Consider the following 22,298-nt stretch of genomic DNA (forward strand, 5'->3'; position numbering starts at 1 on the left):
GTCTGTGGATAAAACGTTTCTACAAACACAAGACAGAAACAAGCTGATGTTAGACGCGCTCACTGCCAAAAACCTTCATTCATTGAAGGGATGCTGATCATGACCCCAAATTTGTACGTTAGCGCGCCATCGCGCGTCCTGTTTGGAAACTTCTATCACATAACAATTTCTTCAAGTCTTCAGCCTTACTTTGCAGGTTGTTTTCTGTTTTTCGACATCGGCAAAAAGCGAGTTTTTGTAGGCGTTGAAATACGAATTGACGCTGCCAGGTAGAGATGATGGCAAAGGATTTACTGCCATTTTCCCGTTGCTATGGCAATTGCACCACCACTCGACAAACTTCAGTTAATTTGGTCCAGTCCATGATCGTCTCTGGCTCTGAAAAAGCTCGTGGGTATCAGGCAGTTTATTTGTCAAGCATTTATGTCTTTTTACAGATCCAAAACAAGTACAACTGATCCAGAAGCAACCACATGGCCAACATAAAAAGTCAATACTTTTTGAACTATACAAAGTACTCCATTAATATCAATGAAAACATAGACAAAACACACTTAGGCTATACAAAATGAACATTTAAATACATTAACAAACTTGATCTAGAGTTATAATAGGTCTACATTTTAGACCCAACTTGTGAGAATACAATAAAAGTAAACAAATCCAGATGTACAATCATTTTAACACAAAACAACACCTATAGACAGCAACATGCAAATGCTTGTCATAAAACTGTACTGCACTTGTGGCAAGATTTAAATATGTAACAGTCATTTTTAACATGATGACACTGCCTGGTACAACAGGTCTGTAAATCAATATGTTTGTATTTTCATGATGGCAGCTCTGACTGAAATGTATATGTGAAAAGGAATTATGGAGGGAAAGTAGAAACGCAAGAAATACATTCAAAACAGCTTTAAATGCACACTAGCAAACAGTGAATATTTGTTCTAAAACAAGACTGTTGACAAGGTGAAAGTTATGGCAGTGGAATGGATGGTTCATCAGTAACAACCCCAGTGACCGCAAGATCCACCTGGACCACTCAATGCTAACATGGATTGATGTCTTTCAGTTAGCAGCTATTCATATATTAGCCCCAGTGGGTTAACCCTCATATTTCATGTATGCTCCTCATACTGTAAAACACTTTTAAAACACTTAGGAGAGTGGTATTATTTTTGTTGCCCCTGCCCAGAGCAAGTTTTGAAATACCAAATGTTAGGATGACTGCAATTACATTGGCACCAGAAAGCCTCTAAATATTGTAATAACAATTCACAGTACGTTTGTCATGCCAATGTAATGCTTCAAGATAGGTTTATACTGCGTTCTATCATCACAATCTACGAGGCAGTGATTATGTGTTTCTGTTGTAGGCAGATCAAGTCCATCTGTAAAAATAGCGCTCAGCTCTAGATAAAATTCATATACGTCTGACTATCAGCCATCTAAAATGTCATGGTTATTTACATATACGGGTAACTGCCAAAATAAAGGAAACACTTGAATAAATGTGGGATACAAAGTATACTGAAAGCAAATGCTTCCACACAGGTGTGGTTCCTGAGTTAATTAAGCAATTAACATCCCATCATGCTTAGGGTCATGTACAAAAATTCCCAGTTGCCCATTATTACGACTACCATGGCTAAAGTGTGTGTGTGTGTATGTGTCACTCTCAGTCACCAGATCAAAACCCAATTGAATACTTATTGGAGATTCTGGAGCAGCACCAGAGACAGCGTTTTCCACAACCGTCAACAAAACACCAAAATATGGAATTTCTCATGGAAGAATGGTGTAGCATCCCTCAAAATATAGTTATAACAACTTGTAGAATTTATGCCAAGGTGCATTGAAGCTGTTCTGGCTCGTGGTGGCCCAACGCCCTATTAAAACACTTTATGTTGGTGTTTCCTTTATTTTGGCAGTACATCTATGCTTTATCTTTACAATTTCATTATACTTTCAATTTAATACAATCCAATATAAAATATATACTCATGTTATCTGAACATATAGAGCTACTTGACCTTCCCAGGAGAAACTCTGAACCCTTTGGATGAGAGTTCTTTTGGTCAGATCACATGGTCAGGAAGAACTCCTGGCCCTACGGCATTCCGCAGTGTTGAAGATCATGTTGTTTGTGTCCCAGTAGTTGTGACTGTTTCTTTGTGTTGTCTTGGCACTTTGGTTGAGGAGAGCAGAGGAGCTATCCAGTCTCTACCAGGCCAGGGGAGAGGGCACTCTGGGGCTGCAGGGGTTCTCAGTGGCCTGGGTCTCATTCAGTGCTCTCTGGAAAACAGGACCAATTATCGTACATGAAAACAGAACCAATCATTGTACTTGAGTCACAGACGCATTTGAATGCTGTCAAATTGTGTGGTCAGAGACCTGTGAAGGGCATCACTATGGCTACTGGCTCACCTCAAACTTGGAAGTAAACTCAGCAAAAATGGCGAAGAAGGCCTCAGTGGAGGTGACCTTGCTGTCCTCTCCGAAGTACGAGGCCACCTTAGTGAACTCGTCCATGGCTCTCAGCTGCAGAGAGTCCAGAGACTGAACCGCTGGGTGACTGTTCTCCAGGAAACCCTTTATCTTCAGGGTCAAGGGTCAAACTGTCAACTGTCAGACCATTCGAAGCACAGTGACACATTCTGACTAGTAACATACTGACCAATGGTGTAATTAAATTAAATCACATTTTATTTGCCCATTACACTGAATACAACAGGTGTAGACTTTACTGTGAAATGCTTACTTACGAGCACATTCCCAACATGCAGACTATTACAGTGCAATTACTACTACATTGTGTTACTGTTCGCGTGAAATGTTGTGTTGTGAAGGGCTTTGTTGTTGATGGAAGGATACACTCATGACGGCAGCGAAGTGATCCTCGGCCGTGGCTGGGATCTTCTGACAGGCTGTCCTGATGTCCTGGATGGTGGAGTGAAGGTCAGCCAGCTCAGCTGTCAGCATACGCTGATTCACTGCAGAGAAATGTCAATAGAAAACCATGCAGTATGACTTGTACAATTTGTACACAGCTACACTGAACAATTTACATTGACCCTCCCCCCTTGTACACTGCTGCTACTCGCTGTTTGTTTGCTACCTATGCATAGTCATTTCGCCCCCACCTACGTGTATGGATTACCTCAACTAGCCTGTACCCCTGCACACTGACTCGGTACCGGTGCCCCTGTATATAGTCTCCTTATTGTTATTCTTATTGTGTTACTTTTAATTTTATCCTTCTTGGTAAATATTTTCTTCTTCTTGAACTGCACTGTTGGTTAAGGGCTTGTAAGTAAGTATGTCACGGTAAAGTCTACACTTGTTGTATTCGGCGCATGTGGCAAATAATGTTAGATTTGATTTGATTTGTATGAGATAAATCCAATGCATAGTGTCAAATGTCAATGCCATTAATTATAAATGTTGTAGTGTTTCAGTCTTATGAGATAACTGCTGAAAGGCATATCTGAATATCGAAAAGTAACTATCAGGAAACGGATTATCAGGAAACTGATAAGGACATGACTTGTAGTACATATTGTAATGTACTAAATGGAACTAATTCATTCTGCACATGAACCTCAGAGTCCTGCTGACGGACAGAGTCATGTAAAGAGCATTGTGTGGTGTTGTCTTACTGTACCTTTGGCTGCGAGTGGCACGGTTGTGAGGTCCCTGGCAAAGTTCAACAGTTCTGGGAAGTGTTGGCATAGCGATTTGGCAAGAATGTGGAGGAAGGTGGATTTACCATCCACCGTTTTAGTGGTGCTGAGCTGTTAGAAGGAAGGTGAGATAGAATTTGGCATTAGAAAGAGGTTAACTCCAAGGCAAAGACAACACAAATCCCAAAAAGACAAATGTGGCTAAAGCATAATCAGTTAGAGAATGAACATCCATTCATACCTCAGTGAGAAAGTTGATCTTAAAGCCAGTGGTTTTGTTTGTCTTGGGTTGACCATTGTTCAGGTAATTCCCCATTGCCAGCACAAACTGTAGACAGAAACAGAGGTTTAGAAAGAGTTTACCGGTAACACAACGCGATCACCACATTATGCATACCTCTGAGTCTGTATCTTATTACCTTATCCTATATGATTTTACACACAATGCATCTTCTTTAATAACCTTAGATTATGACAGCAGAGACACATAAATAATACGAAATAAACAAGAGAGCTGTTTTCCATTTCTCAACCATTAAGCTACTGTATTCCACTCTCAGGGAGTGCGAGCTACAGTAGTTGTATTACCTCGAGGATCTTGGCCAGTTTCTTGCTGCTCCTGAGTTCTATCGAGGCCCTGTAGATCCATTCGTATCCAGCCTTCATCTCCTCTGTCTTCTCCTGCAGGGCTGTCTTAAAATGGAGGCTCCGCAGACGAGTCTTATACTCAGGGACCATCAGCATCTGGGCACACACAGATTATGAACTCGAAAAATACTGTTACTATTGCTAGTAAAGTAACATGTTACTGTGGTAAACTAGTACTACACTCTTAGAAAAAAAGGTGCTATCTAGAACCTAAAACTGTTTGGCTGTCCCCATAGGAGAACCCTTTGAAGAACCCTTTTTGGTTCCAGGTATAACCCTTTTGGGTTCTATGTAGAATTATTTCCACAGAGGGTTCTACATGGAACCCAAAAGGGTTCTACCTGGAACCAAAATGGTTATCCTATGGGGATAGCCGAAGAACCCGTTTGGAAACCTTTTTTCTAAGAGTGTATAGTATTCAGTAAAATACTGAAATGTATTTTTTTAAACATTCTAGCCTCATTCTAGACCAGGATCCCCAACTGGTTTTATTTGGTTTTCTGGAACTCTGTTCCCAAAGTATTCCCATCCATAATAGAGGGACACATGATCGTATATAAATGTAAGCAAGGTTTGAAATGATCATATTTTAGTCAAATAATGTATCTGTTTATATATTCTTGCGGTTAATTTGCAGTCTACAAATGATTTGTAATTATGTTCCAGCCCCCCAACCAAATCGGTCTGCTGCTGAATCTAGTTGATGATCCCTGGCCTAGAGGGACTGGCTGGGCCAATATGTGGTTCCGACCCACCATTTGGGAAACATTGACACAACAGTGTCTCAGTTACCTGCAGGACAAACTGGTCAGGGTCACTGAGTTTGGCGGAGTTCTGGTCGAAGCATTGGTACTGTTTGACTTCCTGGTCATCGGGGGCGTAGAGCAGCAGCTGCTTGATGTGGGCCGGCTCCAGTCTGTCTGTGCTCATAGTCATCAGCACCTGGCGCAGCTCACCTGGAGACAGCTTCAGGTGGGCGATCAGGATGGCTGGGTAGAGGAGGCATGGAATAAAGGGATGGAGGAGAGGTTTATTTAAGCAATAAGGCAATATGGCCAAAATACCACAGATAAGGGCTGTTCTTAGACACAACGCAAGGTGGAGGTCTATTGGTCAATTGGTCATATAGGACATACCCCAGAGGAGCCTAATCGCTATTATAAACTGGTTAACAACGTAATTAGAGCAGTAAAATAAATGTTTTGTCATACCGTGGTATACGGGTATGATATATCACAGCTGTCAGACAATCAGCATTCAGAGCTTGAACCACCCAGTTTAAAATTGTTTATTTGGACCCCGTTAGCTGTTACATTAGCAACTGATACTCTTTCTGGGGTCCACACAAAACAGTCATATACAATAAAAACAGACTTTCATTGATAAACAACAAGTTTCTGTAGAAATCAGAGCACCTGTGTTTGAATCTCAGAGTCACCTGAATAGACTAGAGAGTACATTCAAATCATTGAGATAAAGGTTCCTGGGGGCCAAGGCCAGGGTCATGTTTCAGATCCCTGGGGACCAAGGCCAGGGTCATGGTTCAGATCCCTGGGGACCAAGGCCAGGGTCATGGTTCAGATCCCTGGGGACCAAGGCCATGGTCATGGTTCAGATCCCTGGGGACCAAGGCCAGGGTCATGGTTCAGATCCCTAGGGGGACCAAGTCCATGGTCATGGTTCAGATCCCTGGGGACCAAGGCCAGGGTCATGTTTCAGATCCCTGGGGACCAAGGCCAGGGTCATGGTTCAGATCCCTGGGGACCAAGGCCAGGGTCATGGTTCAGATCCCTGGGGACCAAGGCCAGGGTCATGGTTCAGATCCCTGGGGACCAAGGCCAGGGTCATGGTTCAGATCCCTGGGGACCAAGGCCAGGGTCATGGTTCAGATCCCTAGGGGGACCAAGTCCATGGTCATGGTTCAGATCCCTGGGGACCAAGGCCAGGGTTATGGTTCAGATCCCTGGGGACAGAGGCCAGGGTCATGGTTCAGATCCCTGGGGACCAAGGCCAGGGTCATGGTTCAGATCCCTAGGGATCACGTTTAGTTTGGTACTTTGTTGTTTTTGTTCGGTGTTCATTTAATAAAGTAAAATGTACGCCTACCACGCTGCACCTTGGTCCACTCATTCTAACGATTGTGACAGTCATGGTTCAGATCCCTGGGGACCAAGGCCAGGGTCATACTCACAGGCATTGTAGGCTTTCTTATGAGACAGAATCTCCACCACGTCTTTCTTTTTAAAGCTCTCGGGCAGGAAGGCTGGCTCTGGAAGAGAGACTGACACATTTAATCACAGTGTAAGGATGCTGCTCTCCAGGCACCAGGGTTGGAAACAGGCACTAAAGGTGGACGGGTAATGAGAGAAGAGAGGGGATGGTAGGTGGTGCTTTATGGAGAATGCATTTTATGAGCAGGTGAATAGACTCCATGGGACAACTTGGTGAGCTGTGAAGGCATAAGAACAACATGGAAAATCAGCAATACACTGACACCATGAAACACAAAACAAGTCATGTTGAATTAATGAAAGCAATGTACTCTTCCACAGCTATGAAACCAAATAATTATATTGTTATATAATTATATGCAGTGTTCCCTGGCAAAAGAGACCTTGGTCTCAATGGGACTCCCTGTTAAATAAAGATACACAATCTGACTATGAGGGTATAAGGACAATATTTAAAAATGTTATCAACAGAACCAGTGATATGAATACATGATATGATATGACTATGAGATGAGATGTTTGATGAAGAGATCAGAATAAAAACTTACTGGAACTCCGTTGGGTACCAAAATGCATCTCTAGATCGAGATACTTCACCATGTCACTCAGTTTGTCATAGTCGGGGTCCTCTCCAAGCTAAAGCAGACAAAGTATCTCACCTGTCAATACATTTCTTAACAACAACAAACAGTACTGAATCCAGGTTCAGGGTTAGTACAATAGACTCAACACATGCCTGTCCCCAGATGGTTCCCTCAGAGTTCTCCACCTGCTCCCAGCGCAGTCTCTTCACACTCATGTGGTTGGTGTCCCCAGCACAGGGACTGGAATTGGGCAGCGGAGGCGGTTCGCAGGGGGGCGGCAGTGGTGGAGGGGGTGGTGGGGGGACCTTGTGTTTCTGGAGTTCTGACACTGAGATGGGGGTCTCATAGGTCTGTGAGTGAGGGGGCTGGGGAGGGTGACTTTGGGGCTGGGACAGGTGAGGGGCTTTAGGGGGAAGGCTGTGGCTCAGCTGGGGCTGGTAGGGCTGGTGGTGAAGCTGGTGGTGCCTCTGGAGGGCGAGCTGGCTTTGCCTGTTGGGCTGAGGGGAGGGCTGGGGACACAGGATGGGCTGGGTCAGGGGCTGAGGCTGGCTGGCCTGGCGGGGCAGGTTCCTGGGGCGAGAGGGCTGGGGAGAGTAGCGAGGGCCCAGGGGGAGAGTCATCTGAGTAGCCTGGTGGTGGACACAGCCCTGTAGCTCATCTCTGGTTGGCAGCACCTTGTGTAGGGACGGCCTGTTGTACATGAAGGCCCGTGGAGGAGGCGGGGGAGGGGGGATGATGGGGTGCTGCGGCTGGAAGGACATGCGCGCCCGGGGGATGTGTTCGGGGGAGAAGTGGGAGAGGACAGGGGTAATGGGGAGGGGGTCGGAGAAGCCGAAGGGTGGCGGGGGTAAGGGGGTGGGCAAGGGCGGTGGTGGCGGGGCGCTCTGCGGGGGTGGGGGGATGGGGATGTGTTCTGACCCGGAGGAGTAGGTGAGGGAGGTGGCCTCATCGTTGCTGCTGATGTCCTCACTGCTGGCACTGCTCAGCTGGCGGGGGAGGTAGCTCACCTCCTGCTCATCCTGGAAACTCATCTGGACACAGCAGATAATCATCAGTCTCACACCTTCTAATCAGACTCACCATGTCATCTATTTTACATCTTGTAACCATTCTTCAGACACACCTTATAATCAACCTTCATTGTACAGCGATAATGCATGTAATAATTTCCTATTCATATGCACTGCTTTTCTTCAGAAACCATGGAAACCATCCCCATAAATATCTGTTCACGCAATAACAACTACATTTACTGTACCGTCTGTATCATGTTAGTAAACATCAGAATTCTTATACTGTACTGTAGATAATTGAATAACTTGTTGGACATGACTGTTTCTGCACTCAATGAATTTGATCTGGTACACTTAAAAAAATGCTGGGTTAATAACCACCCAGTGCTGGGTAAATAGTGGACAGAACACATGTTGGGTCATATTTGGGTGATCATGTTATTTTCAGTGGGTGTGGCCTATTGGTGGCTGGGCTTGCAGATAGGTATTCTTAGCCACCCGTGATAGTAAATATTGTTCCTGTTCATCATGTTAAGTTTGTACACTGCAAATATGTCACGATCGTTATAAGGAGTGGACCAAGATGCTGCGTGGTATGTTTCCATACTTTATTTTGGAATAGAAAACTTTAAAGAACAAAACAAAAAAACGAGCAAACGCCGATGCCCAGTCTAAGCACGGCGTCCAGTCCAGCTCCAAGGCCAGAGTCTTCTTCGACGTTGGTGCCAAGTCCAGGCATAGCGTCCAGTCCCGCTCCATGGGGGGAGCATTCCCCTGCGCCTAGGTCCAGTCCAGGCACAGTGTACAGCCTGGGTCCATGGCTGGACACAACATATACTGAGTGTACAAAACATTAAGGACACCTGCTCTTTCCATAACATAGACTGTTTCTGTACAGCACTTTGTGACATCGGCTGATGTAAAAAGGGCTTTATAAATACATTTGATGATGAGCGGGTACTGCGTCCCGGGGGGGGGGGGGGGGGGGGGGGGGGGGGGGGTACTGTCACGTCCTGACCATAGAAAACCTGTATTTTCTATGGTAGAGTAGGTCAGGGCGTGACTAGGGGTTTTTGTTCTAGTTTATATTTTCTGAGGTTCTAGGTTTGATTTTCTATGTTGGTGATTTGTATGATTCCCAATTAGAGGCAGCTGGTTATCGTTGTCTCTAATTGGGGATCATATTTAAGTAGCATTTTTCCACCTGTGGGTTATGGGATATTGTTTATATTTAGTTGCCTGTTAGCACAGCATTGTCGTCATGGTTCGTTTATTCTTTATTGTTGTTTTGTAATTGTTTTGTAATTGCTTAAGTTTCACTTTATAAATTAAAAGTCTGTGGAACTCTACGTACGCTGCACCTTGGTCCGACCATCATTATTACGAACATCGTGATAAAATGAAAATGTTCCTTCAATAACTTTGCTAATTAGATATTTTAATATAATGTAAAAACATTATTATTTCAATATTATAACGTGGTAACTCTCCCTACATTGGGATATGGTTATAGGCATATCATACTCTTGTGTAAGAGTACAAAAGGCTCAGTGCTCAACCTTAACATGTGATGACAATACTGTACAACACAACATGAACCGGAATGATATTTACTCTCATGGGTGGCCAAAAATAACTATTTGAAAGCCTCACCCACTAAGCCACACCTCTAGTCTTCAGATCTGACCTGGTGGGTCATGGCTCAATGACCCAGCATCAACAACCCAACTAAGTGACCCAACTGGCTGTGTCACAATAACCTAATGTGTGTTCTGTTCAATATGTATTTTTTTCTGCTTTTTTTGTGTGTTTGGGCCCACAGTGGCTCTCTCACCTCCTCATAGTGCCCAACTCTTCATATACTGTCTCCATCTCTCACCTCCTCATAGTGACTATCTCTTCATGTACTGTCTCTGTCTCTCACCCCCTCATATTGACTATCTCTTCATGTACTGTCTCCGTCTCTCACCCCCTCATAGTGACTATCTCTTCATGTACTGTCTCCGTCTCTCACCCCCTCATAGTGACTATCTCTTCATGTACTGTCTCCGTCTCTCACCCCCTCATAGTGACTATCTCTTCATATACTGTCTCCGTCTCTCACCTCCTCATAGTCATTCTCTCCAGGGAGGAAGTCTTCCACCAGAGTGACACGGTGTCCCAGCTGTTCGCTCAGAGCGTCCAGGAACTTGTCAGTGTCCCTGCTCCGGGGGGGTCTGGAGAAGGTGAAAAGCTTCCTGCGTCTGGACAGGGGGCTGGTGGGGTCGTCAGAGTTCTGGGGGGATGGAGGCGGGCTCTCCAGGCTCACATAGGGGTTGGAGTCAGCGCTGCCCGGAGAGGGGATGGTTCCCCCGTGGTAGAACTCATACAGAGGGTCGGGCAGAGGTTCCTTCCATGTCAGAGACAGACCTGATTTACGGTTCCCTGAGGAGGGGAAAAGAAACGCTCCATTATTTCAAAGATGTCTAACAGTGGACTTTGTGACTAAATAAGTCTCTTTAAACTTTGTGACTAAAAACGTCCCTTTAAACAAAATGGGTTCCATCTTAAATTATCTTATTTGTCATCCTTGAAGTCAGTATGAATGACAACATTTATGACAATGTTATTGTTATCTTTACAATTGACGGACCATTGGCTTCAAGTGGTTGCCGTGTCGACAGTGTGTGTGTGTGTATGTCTGTGTTACCTGTGCTACCTTGACTGAGAGAGGAGCGAGCTGGAGACTGGCCATAGGCGTCAGTCTGTCCCAGCTCCTCTCGGTCAGGCTGGGTCAGTGGAGAGCAGCGACTGTGATTCTGCTGCATGGCCTTCACGGCACTCTTCCCTGTGAACACACTCTCCAGTTCCGTGTACACTCCTGACATCTAGGGGTCGTAGGTGTGAGCAGGCTGTTAGCACAAAGCACTGGGAACTCTTTATCACAAGGTCTGCTCATAAACACTTTATGAATCATAACTAGATAGTTTGTTAACCATTATTTACCTTGAGTAAAAATCCTCAACAACATGCCTCCTATTTGTCTTGCTTTAAACGTTAACATAACTATATTAATGTTTTCAGACGGTTCATGAGCTGACGTCCAGATAAAGTGATTCCAAAAGCACTGGTAAAAGCATCTTTATAAAAAGCTGGCTCTGGCGTACACACATAACTAGCACTGCTGGCTCTATATGGCTGAGCATTGTGTTGCAGTTTTATACCCACGTGATTCAGGTCAGGGGATTCTGGGAAGGAGGTGCCGTCTCCACACTGTCTCTCTCCGGGTGTCCCACTCCCACTCCCTGGTGCAGCCACATGAATCCCTGCGTCCACATGAAGGACAGGGACAAGCATTCATGATCATCCTCCTCCTCTCAGGCCCAGAGAGGAGGGGAGACAGCAGGAGACAGCAGGAAGCATCAGAATGTAGTTAACAGCATGGAGAAGCAACAGAGACTGATAACTGTGGTCTGGATCCTAACTTGAGATCTACTGTATGCTACACCCCGTAACTTGAATTTCTGCACAAATCTCCCATTGGCGTCAATGTGTAGTTTGTGCTAAATTCCAAGTTACTGTATACATTTCTCAAGTTAAGATTTGGCCCTATGAGAGTATAGATGGGATAAATGCAATACTAGGCTTGGATATACACTGGGTATACCAAACATTAGGGACACCTTCCTAATATTGAGTTGCACCCCACAGTCTTGTCAAGTTGACTGGATGTCCTTTGGGTGGTGGGCCATTCTTGATACACACAGGAAACTGTTGAACGTGAAAACCCAAGCAGCGTTGCCGTTCTTGACACAAACCGGTGCGCCCGGCACCTACTACCATACCTCATTCAAAGGCACTTAAATATTTTGTATTGCCCATTCGCCTCTGAATGGCACACATTCACAATCCATGTCTCAATTGTCTCAAGGCTTAAAAATCCTTCTTTAACCTGTCTCCTCCCCATCTACACTGATTGCGACATCAATAAGGGATCATAGCTTTCACCTAGATTCACCTGGCCAGTCTATGTCATAGAAAAAGCAGGTGTTCCTAGTGTTCTGTATATTCAGTGTATGCTCTCTGTTAACAGCAGCAGGTGAACCATCAGTCCAGGAGTGAATGGTTGAGAGGAAACCCTTCCAATTAAGGATAAGGAGCTGATCAGTTTAGTACCCATTCCCAGGTGTGTTCTGATGATGCAGTCATCAGAGCTCCTCTCCCGTACGGTGCCTCTGTAGGAGGTGCCTGACACACGCACTGAGCTGCTCCTCCTATGGTGCTCCTGTCCTGCACCTGGCTCTGGCTCTGTTGCTGCTACACACACACACACACACACACACACACACACACACACACACACACACACACACACACACACACACACACACACACACACACACACACACACACACACACACACACACAAACAGAAAGAGAGAGTTGAATTAGAAAGAATTAGAATGACAAAAGGAAACATCTCAGAATATCCCAAACACCCACTGAACAATAAACATATCCTCTAGTCGTCAGTTCTTGTCATGGTAATATCTAGCTGTCTTAGCCTTGTCTCTCAAGATGAAAAGCAATCACCCACTTTGGAAGAGAAGACAAACGATTATGCAAATCTAAACCATTGGGAGCATAACCAGACCAAGACCCTACCTCTAACTCAACTCACTCACCCACAACAGACCTATTCCAAGCAGGCAGAGAGATGTGGCTAACGGCTAGCTGACCCACCTGCAGTCTTAAAACCAAGGAAGCGTGAAATCTTGCTCTGACAGTGTTCCTGCTCCTCGTAGGTCAACAGCTGGTAGATGAACTGCCAGATCACCTGCTTGGCTGGAGTGTCCAACACCGGGAACACATCAACAATCAGGGTGTCCACGTTCCTGAACATATACAGTGGGGCAAAAAAGTATTTAGTCAGCCACCAATTGTGCAAGTTCTCCCACTTAAAAAGATGAGCGAGGCCTGTCATTTTCATCATAGGTACACTTCAACTATGACAGACAAAATGAGAAAACAAAAATCCAGAAAATCACATTGTAAGATTTTTTATGAATTTATTTGCAAATTATGGTGGAAAATAAGTATTTGGTCAATAACAAAAGTTTATCTCAATACTTTGTTATATACACTTTGTTGGCAATGACAGAGGTCAAACATTTTCTGTAAGTCTTCACAAGGTTTTCACACACTGTTGCTGGTATTTTGGCCCATTCCTCCATGCAGATCTCCTCTAGAGCAGTGATGTTTTGGGGCTGTTGCTGGGCAACACGGACTTTCAACTCCCTCCAAAGATTTTCTTTGGGGTTGAGATCTGGAGCCAGGACCTTGAAATGCTTCTTACGAAGCCACTCCTTCGTTGCCCGGGCGGTGTGTTTGGGATCATTGTCATGCTGAAAGACCCAGCCACGTTTCATCTTCAATGCCCTTGCTGATGGAAGGAGGTTTTCACTCAAAATCTCAAGATACATGGCCCCATTCATTCTTTCCTTTACACGGATCAGTCGTCCTGGTCCATTTGCAGAAAAACAGCCCCAAAGCATGATGTTTCCACCCCCATGCTTCACAGTAGGTATGGTGTTCTTTGGATGCAACTCAGCATTCTTTGTCCTCCAAACACGACGAGTTGAGTTTTGACCAAAAAGTTCTATTTTGGTTTCATCTGACCAAATGACATTCTCTCAATCTTCTTCTGGATCATCCAAATACTCTCTAGCAAACTTCAGACGGGCCTGGACATGTACTGGCTTAAGTAGGGGGACACGTCTGGCACTGCAGGATTTGAGTCCCTGGCGGCGTAGTGTGTTACTGATGGTAGGCTTTGTTACTTTGGTCCCAGCTCTCTGCAGGTCATTGACTAGGTCCCCCCGTGTGGTTCTGGGATTTTTGCTCACCGTTCTTGTGATTATTTTGACCCCACGGGGTGAGATCTTGCGTGGAGCCCCAGATCGAGGGAGATTATCAGTGGTCTTGTATGTCTTCCATTTCCTAATAATTGCTCCCACCGTTGATTTCTTCAAACCAAGCTGCTTACCTATTGCAGATTCAGTCTTCCCAGCCTGGTGCAGGTCTACAATTTTGTTTCTGGTGTCCTTTGACAGCTCTTTGGTCTTGGCCATAGTGGAGTTTGGAGTGTGACTGTTTGAGGTTGTGGACAGGTGTCTTTTATACTGATAACAAGTTCAAACAGGTGCCATTAATATAGGTAACGAGTGGAGGACAGAGGAGCCTCTTACTGACCAAATACTTATTTTCCACCATAATTTGCAAATAAATTCATTAAAAATCCTACAATGTGATTTTCTGGATTTTTTTTCTCTCATTTTGTCTGTGATAGTTGAAATGTACCTATGATGAAAATTACAGGCCTCGCTCATCTTTTTAAGTGGGAGAACTTGCACAATTGGTGGCTGACTAAATACTTTTTTGCCCCACTATATATACAAGGGCAGAGCTGCCATTTTAGACACTTCTGAACATCTCAAAATCTGTCAGTTTTGTTGCTAAAATAAAAGTATTTTAAAACATGTTAAAATGAAAATAAATAAAACTGAAGCACACTGTCATGTACTGTCATGTTGTGTCTTGTCTCTGTCCTTTCCCTTCACCCTGTCTCCCTCTGCTGGTCGTTGTTAGGTTACCTTTTCTCCCCCTCTTTCCCCCAGCTGTGCCTTGTCTCCTCCTAACCACCTCGTCACCCCTTTTCCCACCTGTTCCCTTTTTCCCTCTGATTAGTCCCCTATATCTCTCTCTGTTTTTGTTCCTGTCTTTGTCGGATTCTTGTTTGTTGTGTTTCATGCCTGAACCAGACTGTCGTCATGTTTGCTGTAACCTTGTCTTGTCCTGTCGGAATCTGCCGGTCCGTCTGTGCCTACCTATGTTTGGTAATTAAAGAAGCTCTGTTTAAGTTGATTCGCTTTTGGGTCCTCATTCACGCACCGTAACACACACTGGTAATCTTGATGCTTCCAAGAACTGAATGGAACGTTTCATAAGGGTATTTTACAGGGAGGTACAAGTCATTCTATGAGATACAACTCAACTCCTATCAGTAGGCTGGAGTTGTTTTTCTCATTAAGAAAACTTGTTTTCTCCATGCACCTGGTAGCACTGTCACGATCGTAGTAAGAAGCGGACCAAAGCGCAGCGTGGTGTGAATGCATCATTTAATAGATGACAAAAAACACGAAGTAAACTGTACAAAAACAATAAACAAATAACCACCCCAACTCACGCCCTGACCATACTAAATAACGACAAAACAAAGGAAATAAAGGTCAGAACGTGACAGTACCTCGTGACAGAATCACCCACCAACCAAGGACCAAGCGGCGTGGTGACAGGCAGCGGCAGCAGGAGCAGCGCAAGGAGCGCAAGGAGGAAAGGACATGGGAGGACGAGTTGGACAGTAAAGGACCCTGGGCACAGCCAGGAGAATATCGCCACCCCAAAGAAGAGCTGGAGGCGGCGAAGGTGGAGAGGTGCTGGTATGAGGAGGCAGCATGGCGACGTGGATGGAAGCCCGAGAGTCAGCCCCAAAAATGTATTGGGGGGGGCACACAGGAAGTGTGGCGAAGCCAGGTAGGAGTCCTGCGCCAACTTCCTGTGCTTACCGGAGGGCGAGAGAGACCGGGCAGGCACCGTGTTATGCTGTGGAGCGCACGGTGTCCCCAGTGCGGGTGCATAGCCCGGTGCTGTACATACCAGCTCCTCGCATCGGCCGGGCTAGAGTGGGCATCGAGCCAGGTGCCATGAAGCCGGCTCTGCGCATCTGGTCTCCAGTGCGTCTCCTTGGGCCGGCATACATGGCACCAGCCTTACGCATAGTGTCCCCGGTTCGCCAGCACAGCCCAGTGCGGGCTATTCCACCTCGCCGCACTGGCAGGGCGACCGGGAGCATTCAACCAGGTAAGGTTGGGCAGGCTCGGTGCTCAAGAGCTCCAGTGCGCCTGCACGGTCCGGTATATCCAGTACCACCTCCACGCACCAGCCCTCCGGTCTCCCGCCTGTCCGGCGCCGTCGGAATCATCCTTCACCCCGGCGCTGCCGGAATCTCCCGTCCATTCGGGACCCATTTCTAGGGTCCCCAGTCCGAGGTCGGCAGCGAGGGTCGCCGTGTTTAGGATGCCACGGAGGCGGACAATGAGGCGGAGAAAGACTGTGTTGAAGTGGGGTCCACGTCCCGCGCCAGAGCCGCCACCGCAGACAGACGCCCACCCAGACCCTCCCCTATAGGTTCAGGTTTTGCGGCCGGAGTCCGCACCTTTGGGGGGGGGGGGGGGGGGGGGGGGGGGTATTGTCACGTTCTGACCTTTATTTCCTTTGTTTTGTCGTTATTTAGTATGGTCAGGGCGTGAGTTGGGATGGGCAGTCTATGTTTGTTTTTCTATGATTTGGGGATTTCTATGTTTTGGCCTAGTATGGCTCTCAATCAGAGGCAGGTGTCATTAGTTGTCTCTGATTGAGAATCATACTTAGGTAGCCTGGGTTTCACTGTTTGTTTGTGGGTGATTGTCTATGTTAGTTGCTTGTGTCAGCACAGTTCTCATTATAGCTTCACGGTCGTTATTCGTTTATTGCTTTGTATAGTTTGTATTCAGTGTTCAGTGCTTTCTTTAATTAAAAAATCATCATGAACACATACCACGCTGCATTTTGGTCCGCTCCTTACGACGATCGTGACAAGCACGTTCAGGGGTGCGAGTTGACTTTCGCAAACATGCTAAAATAAAAGTATCAAAAGAAAATCATACTTTCGAAAAGGTTTATTGCTATTCAGTAATGTTGATAGGGAATTTGTCTTGGTGACTCTGATTCTGTTCTCTGTAAAATAACATGTATTGCTTTAGATTAGACAAGTTGACCATTATATAATGTATATCATTATATAATTTACATGTAGTGCATGTAATGAGATGTAATGAACCATATTAGGATTAAAGCATATTGTTAAAGGGTAGGTGTGTTATTTGTTAGGGACATGTCAGATCATGTAAAGATGTTTCTGTAAATCCCCTCTAGGGTAGGTAAACATCAAATCAATGTCATATTTACCCTTGATGTTTGACGCATTTCAAACAAATATATCATCCTTCCTGTCATTTGGAGAGATAAAAGGCCTCTATCTCTCTCTCCCTCTTTCTCTCTCTCTCTCTCACTCCTTTTCCATCCTCCAAAACATACCCCCCCACACACACACACACACCTCTGTTGGAAGAAGGTCTCCAGGGACTTGCAGATGGTGTATCTCTCCTGCACCGTCAGGAGATGATCCAGCTGCTGGCTAAAGGTGCGACCATGGACCCTGATGCTGGGGGGTAGGATCTCAGCCACCCACTGCAGGGAGCAGAGGGGGACCGGGGAGCGGGAGCGGGACCTGGGGGCCACGGCAGGGGCAAGGCCTGTGGGAGAGTCTTCCTGGTCACTCTGGTCAGAGTGGGAGTAACCAGAGGGTCCGTCTTCCACCACCAGGGTGGGCATGGCCCCACTGCCCTGCAGCATGGACACCACCTTCTCATGGGAACAGTTTCTGAAGGCACACACAGTCACTTTCACTACTACAATCGGCAATGATGTTGTCATAGGACCAGCTCCTACAGAAAGGTATAGAGAGTTACTAACTACAGAATTCAGTAGTGCGCTCTACTACTCACCATGTAAATCCTAGTATTACATGGTTACTAGGGTGGTATAATGAAGTATTTGTGGGTTGATACTGTGGGTGATATTGTGCTATGGGCGATGATTCCACCCAGGCTGTGTTCACTCCTACACTTCATGTTCAGAATCAAATGGAATAATAAGGACATTAAAGGGTGTGAAAGGACTTCCTACAGTCATTTTCTCAAATTCCATTCTACACACACATCCATGCATCTGTGTGAGCACAGACACACACCAGTCCACTTACCATATATCCTGATTCCTAGTCACCTTACCCCTATACATATCTACCTCTATCACTGCAGTATCCCTGCACATTGTAAATATGCTACTGGAACTGACCCTGTATATATTATACTTACTTACTTACTTTATCGTGTTCTTCTTATTTCTTCTTTTTTATATCTTGTTTATTTTTGTTCTACTTTGTTATTTTTAGTTTTACATTGTTATTGATAACTGCATTGTTGGGGTTAATGCAAGGAAGGCATTTCCCTGTACTTGTGCATGTGACATTAAAACCTGAAACTCATCATGTTGACTCACTGTCCTGTGTGCATCTTAAGGTAAAGCTATAACAGGTTTATGTACCTCATGTCCAGCCCATTGAGGAAAAGGATGCGGTCGCCCGGTTTGAGACCACAGTCTTCAGCGGGGCTGTCTGAAGAGACAGAGGGGAATGAGAGTCAGATAGACAGGGGATGAGAGCCAGAGAGACAGGGGAATGAGAGTCAGAGAGACAGGGGGATGAGAGCCAGAGAGTCAGATAGACAGGGGATGAGAGCCAGAGAGACAGGGGGATGAGAGCCAGAGAGACAGGGGGATGATAGCCAGAGAGACAGGGGGATGATAGCCAGAGAGACAGGGGGATGATAGCCAGAGAGACAGGGGAATGAGAGTCAGAGAGACAGGGGGATGAGAGTCAGAGATACAGGGGGATGAGAGTCAGAGAGACAGGGGGGTGAGAGTCAGAGAGACAGGGGAATGAAAGTCAGAGAGACAGGGGAATGAGAGTCAGAGAGACAGGGGGATGAGAGTCAGAGAGACAGGGGGATGAGAGTCAGAGAGACAGGGGGATGAGAGTCAGAGAGACAGGGGAATGAGAGTCAGAGAGACAGGGGGATGAGAGTCAGAGAGACAGGGGAATGAAAGTCAGAGAGACAGGGGAATGAAAGTCAGAGAGACAGGGGGATGAGAGTCAGAGAGACAGGGGAATGAGAGTCAGAGAGACAGGGGAATGAGAGTCAGAGAGACAGGGGGATGAGAGTCAGAGAGACAGGGGGATGAGAGTCAGAGAGACAGGGGGATGAGAGTCAGAGAGACAAGGGAATGAGAGTCAGAGAGACAGGGGAATGAGAGTCAGAGAGACAGGGGAATGAGAGTAAGAGAGACAGGGGAATGAGAATCAGAGAGAAGACACATAACCCATATGATATGCAAAACATAACATTTATATTAGCACCATTAATCAAATCAGTATGTGGTATTTGACTGCTGTTGTTTTTATGTACCATGTTTTGTCTGATGTATTGGGTTATGCTGTTAGCCCTTTGGGAACCAATGAAGCATAATATTATCCATGTTTGGTAGGTGTACTGTACCACAGGGCCACGCAGGCTCTCTGACATGAGACAGTGGGTTCTTATGGATGCTTGTGTGGACGCCTGCCTGTACATCCCGATCTCATCTCATCCACCCACAGCAGCAGTCCTCATAAGGCCTAGCCCACTGAGTCAGTGAGTAACTTACTTCTGGCCTCTGCTCAGATCTGGAGTGGGTGAACGGCGTCATCCCCCCACACACACACACACTCACTCCTCCCCCTCTTCAGCTCCGACAAAGAGGAGCATCCGGTAAACCCCCTATTATAACACTCTGGTACAACCATGCATGTAAAATTACAACAGAACATCTCTCCATCACAGCAACATCCACATCAATCCATGTATTCATCCTAATCTCAATCTCTTTTAGAATTCCTGAAACTCCCCTTATCGCCTCAGACGGCCCCTTAAAAAAAAAAAAAAACACAAAAGACTAACCTAACATAGCAGGCTTAAAATAAATGCCTGAAACTAGATCCCCTACATACGGGTCTGAAACTAGATCCCCTACATACTGGCCTGAAACTAGATCCCCTACATACTGGTCTGAAACTAGATCCCCTACATACTGGTCTGAAACTAGATCCCCTACATACTGGTCTGAAACTAGATCCTCTACATACTGGTCTGAAACTAGATCCTCTACATACTGGTCTGAAACTAGATCTCTTTACATTCTGGTCTGAAACTAGTTCCCCTACATACTGTCCTGAAACTAGATCCCCTACATACTGGTCTGAAACTAGATCCCCTACATACTGGTCTGAAACTAGATCCCCCACATACTGGTCTGAAACTAGATCCCCTACATACTGGTCTGAAATTAGATCCCCTACATACTGGTCTGAAACTAGACCCCTACATACTGGTCTGAAATTAGATTCCATCCGTACTGGTCTTGACAAGAAGAAAAAAGCGTTGAGAGGGTCTCTTCTGCAATGTTCAACCAATCCAGTAAATGTGGAGGAGGAGTTAAGATGGACTGTTGCCTTGTTAACGTCCAAAAGAAGAATTCGCGTCACAGGCTCTCTTCCCATTTCCTCCAGGACAATACAGTGCTATTCAACACAGTACATAGAGAAGTGTAATGTGATGCGTCATCACTTACCTGGGATGACAGAGTCGATGCAGACAGGGGCATGGCCTCTCAGGGTGAACCCAAAACTCTTCTTCCCTCTGTAAACCCTCACTGTCCTGGGGGGAGCACGGAGGCTGAGGAAACATTAAAAAGTCTTTATTAGTTTCTGACAGATATTTGTATAAATTGTTGTAGTAGTAGAAGATATGGTTGTAACAATGTAGTTGTAATATTCAGGAACTACATTACTAACACTATTGTGTAATGATGTTTAATGTTTAATCAATGGGCTGTCAACAGCTTTCAACTGTATTTATGAAGTACCACTGGGCGTTTTATCAATGTGCTGTCAACAGCTTTCAACTGTATTTATGAAGTACCACTGGGCGTTTTATCAACGTGCTGTCAGCAGCTTTCAACTGTGTTTATGAAGTACCACTGGCCGTTTTATCAACGTGCTGTCAACAGCTTTCAACTGTGTTTATGAAGTACCACTGGGCGTTTTATCAACGTGCTGTCAGCAGCTTTCAACTGTGTTTATGAAGTACCACTGGGCGTTTTATCAACGTGCTGTCAGCAGCTTTCAACTGTGTTTATGAAGTACCACTGGGCGTTTTATCAACGTGCTGTCAACAGCTTTCAACTGTGTTTATGAAGTACCACTGGGCGTTTTATCAACGTGCTGTCAGCAGCTTTCAACTGTGTTTATGAAGTACCACTGGGCGTTTTATCAACGTGCTGTCAGCAGCTTTCAACTGTGTTTATGAAGTACCACTGGCCGTTTTATCAACGTGCTGTCAACAGCTTTCAACTGTGTTTATGAAGTACCACTGGGCGTTTCATCAATGTGCTGTCAACAGCTTTCAACTGTGTTTATGAAGTACCACTGGGCGTTTTATCAATGTGCTGTCAACAGCTTTCAACTGTATTTATGAAGTACCACTGGGCGTTTTATCAACGTGCTGTCAGCAGCTTTCAACTGTGTTTATGAAGTACCACTGGCCGTTTTATCAACGTGCTGTCAACAGCTTTCAACTGTGTTTATGAAGTACCACTGGGCGTTTCATCAATGTGCTGTCAACAGCTTTCAACTGTGTTTATGAAGTACCACTGGGCGTTTTATCAACGTGCTGTCAACAGCTTTCAACTGTGTTTATGAAGTACCACTGGGCGTTTTATCAACGTGCTGTCAACAGCTTTCAACTGTATTTATAAAGTACCACTGGGCGTTTTATCAACGCGCTGTCAACAGCTTTCAACTGTATTTATGAAGTACCACTGGCCGTTTTATCAATGTGCTGTCAACAGCTTTCAACTGTGTTTATGAAGTACCACTGGGCGTTTTAACAACGTGCTGTCAACAGCTTTCAACTGTGTTTATGAAGTACCACTGGGCGTTTTGTCAACGTGCTGTCAACAGCTGTCAACTGTATTTATGAAGTACCACTGGCCGTTTTATCAACGTGCTGTCAACAGCTTTCAACTGTGTTTATGAAGTACCACTGGGCGTTTTATCAACGTGCTGTCAACAGCTTTCAACTGTATTTATGAAGTACCACTGGCCGTTTTATCAACGTGCTGTCAACAGCTTTCAACTGTATTTATGAAGTACCACTGGGCGTTTTATCAACGTGCTGTCAACAGCTTTCAACTGTGTTTATGAAGTACCACTGGGCGTTTTATCAACGTGCTGTCAACAGCTTTCAACTGTGTTTATGAAGTACCACTGGGCGTTTTATCAACGTGCTGTCAACAGCTTTCAACTGTGTTTATGAAGTACCACTGGGCGTTTTATCA

General features: G+C 45.4%; 1 protein-coding gene across 2 annotated transcripts in view; it reads right to left on the reverse strand.

The window, feature by feature from the left end:
- Nucleotides 1-478: 478 nt before the first annotated feature.
- LOC110503131 (delphilin) overlaps nucleotides 479-22,298 on the reverse strand; it is a 31,888-nt gene continuing 10,068 nt past the window's right edge. The window contains exons 2-16 of one of the 2 annotated variants that reach the window (XM_036960666.1): nucleotides 20,532-20,635; nucleotides 18,411-18,480; nucleotides 17,362-17,685; nucleotides 12,888-13,039; nucleotides 10,270-10,589; nucleotides 7,338-8,183; nucleotides 7,117-7,204; nucleotides 6,529-6,606; nucleotides 5,130-5,326; nucleotides 4,278-4,433; nucleotides 3,931-4,017; nucleotides 3,671-3,800; nucleotides 2,881-2,999; nucleotides 2,434-2,598; nucleotides 479-2,301 (exon numbers count right to left, since the gene is read on the reverse strand). In XM_036960666.1, coding sequence (XP_036816561.1) covers nucleotides 2,230-2,301; nucleotides 2,434-2,598; nucleotides 2,881-2,999; nucleotides 3,671-3,800; nucleotides 3,931-4,017; nucleotides 4,278-4,433; nucleotides 5,130-5,326; nucleotides 6,529-6,606; nucleotides 7,117-7,204; nucleotides 7,338-8,183; nucleotides 10,270-10,589; nucleotides 12,888-13,039; nucleotides 17,362-17,685; nucleotides 18,411-18,480; nucleotides 20,532-20,635 — 2,908 coding nt within the window. In that variant the 3' untranslated portion in view covers nucleotides 479-2,229. Of the gene's footprint in view, nucleotides 2,302-2,433; nucleotides 2,599-2,880; nucleotides 3,000-3,670; nucleotides 3,801-3,930; nucleotides 4,018-4,277; nucleotides 4,434-5,129; nucleotides 5,327-6,528; nucleotides 6,607-7,116; nucleotides 8,184-10,269; nucleotides 10,590-10,854; nucleotides 11,033-11,372; nucleotides 11,471-12,320; nucleotides 12,462-12,887; nucleotides 13,040-17,361; nucleotides 17,686-18,410; nucleotides 18,481-20,531; nucleotides 20,636-22,298 lie in introns of those variants that run through there. The other variant, XM_036960664.1, reaches the window with a different exon arrangement.

Source organism: Oncorhynchus mykiss, chromosome 23 (assembly GCF_013265735.2).
Source record: "Oncorhynchus mykiss isolate Arlee chromosome 23, USDA_OmykA_1.1, whole genome shotgun sequence".
NCBI classification, from domain to species: Eukaryota; Metazoa; Chordata; class Actinopteri; order Salmoniformes; family Salmonidae; genus Oncorhynchus; species Oncorhynchus mykiss.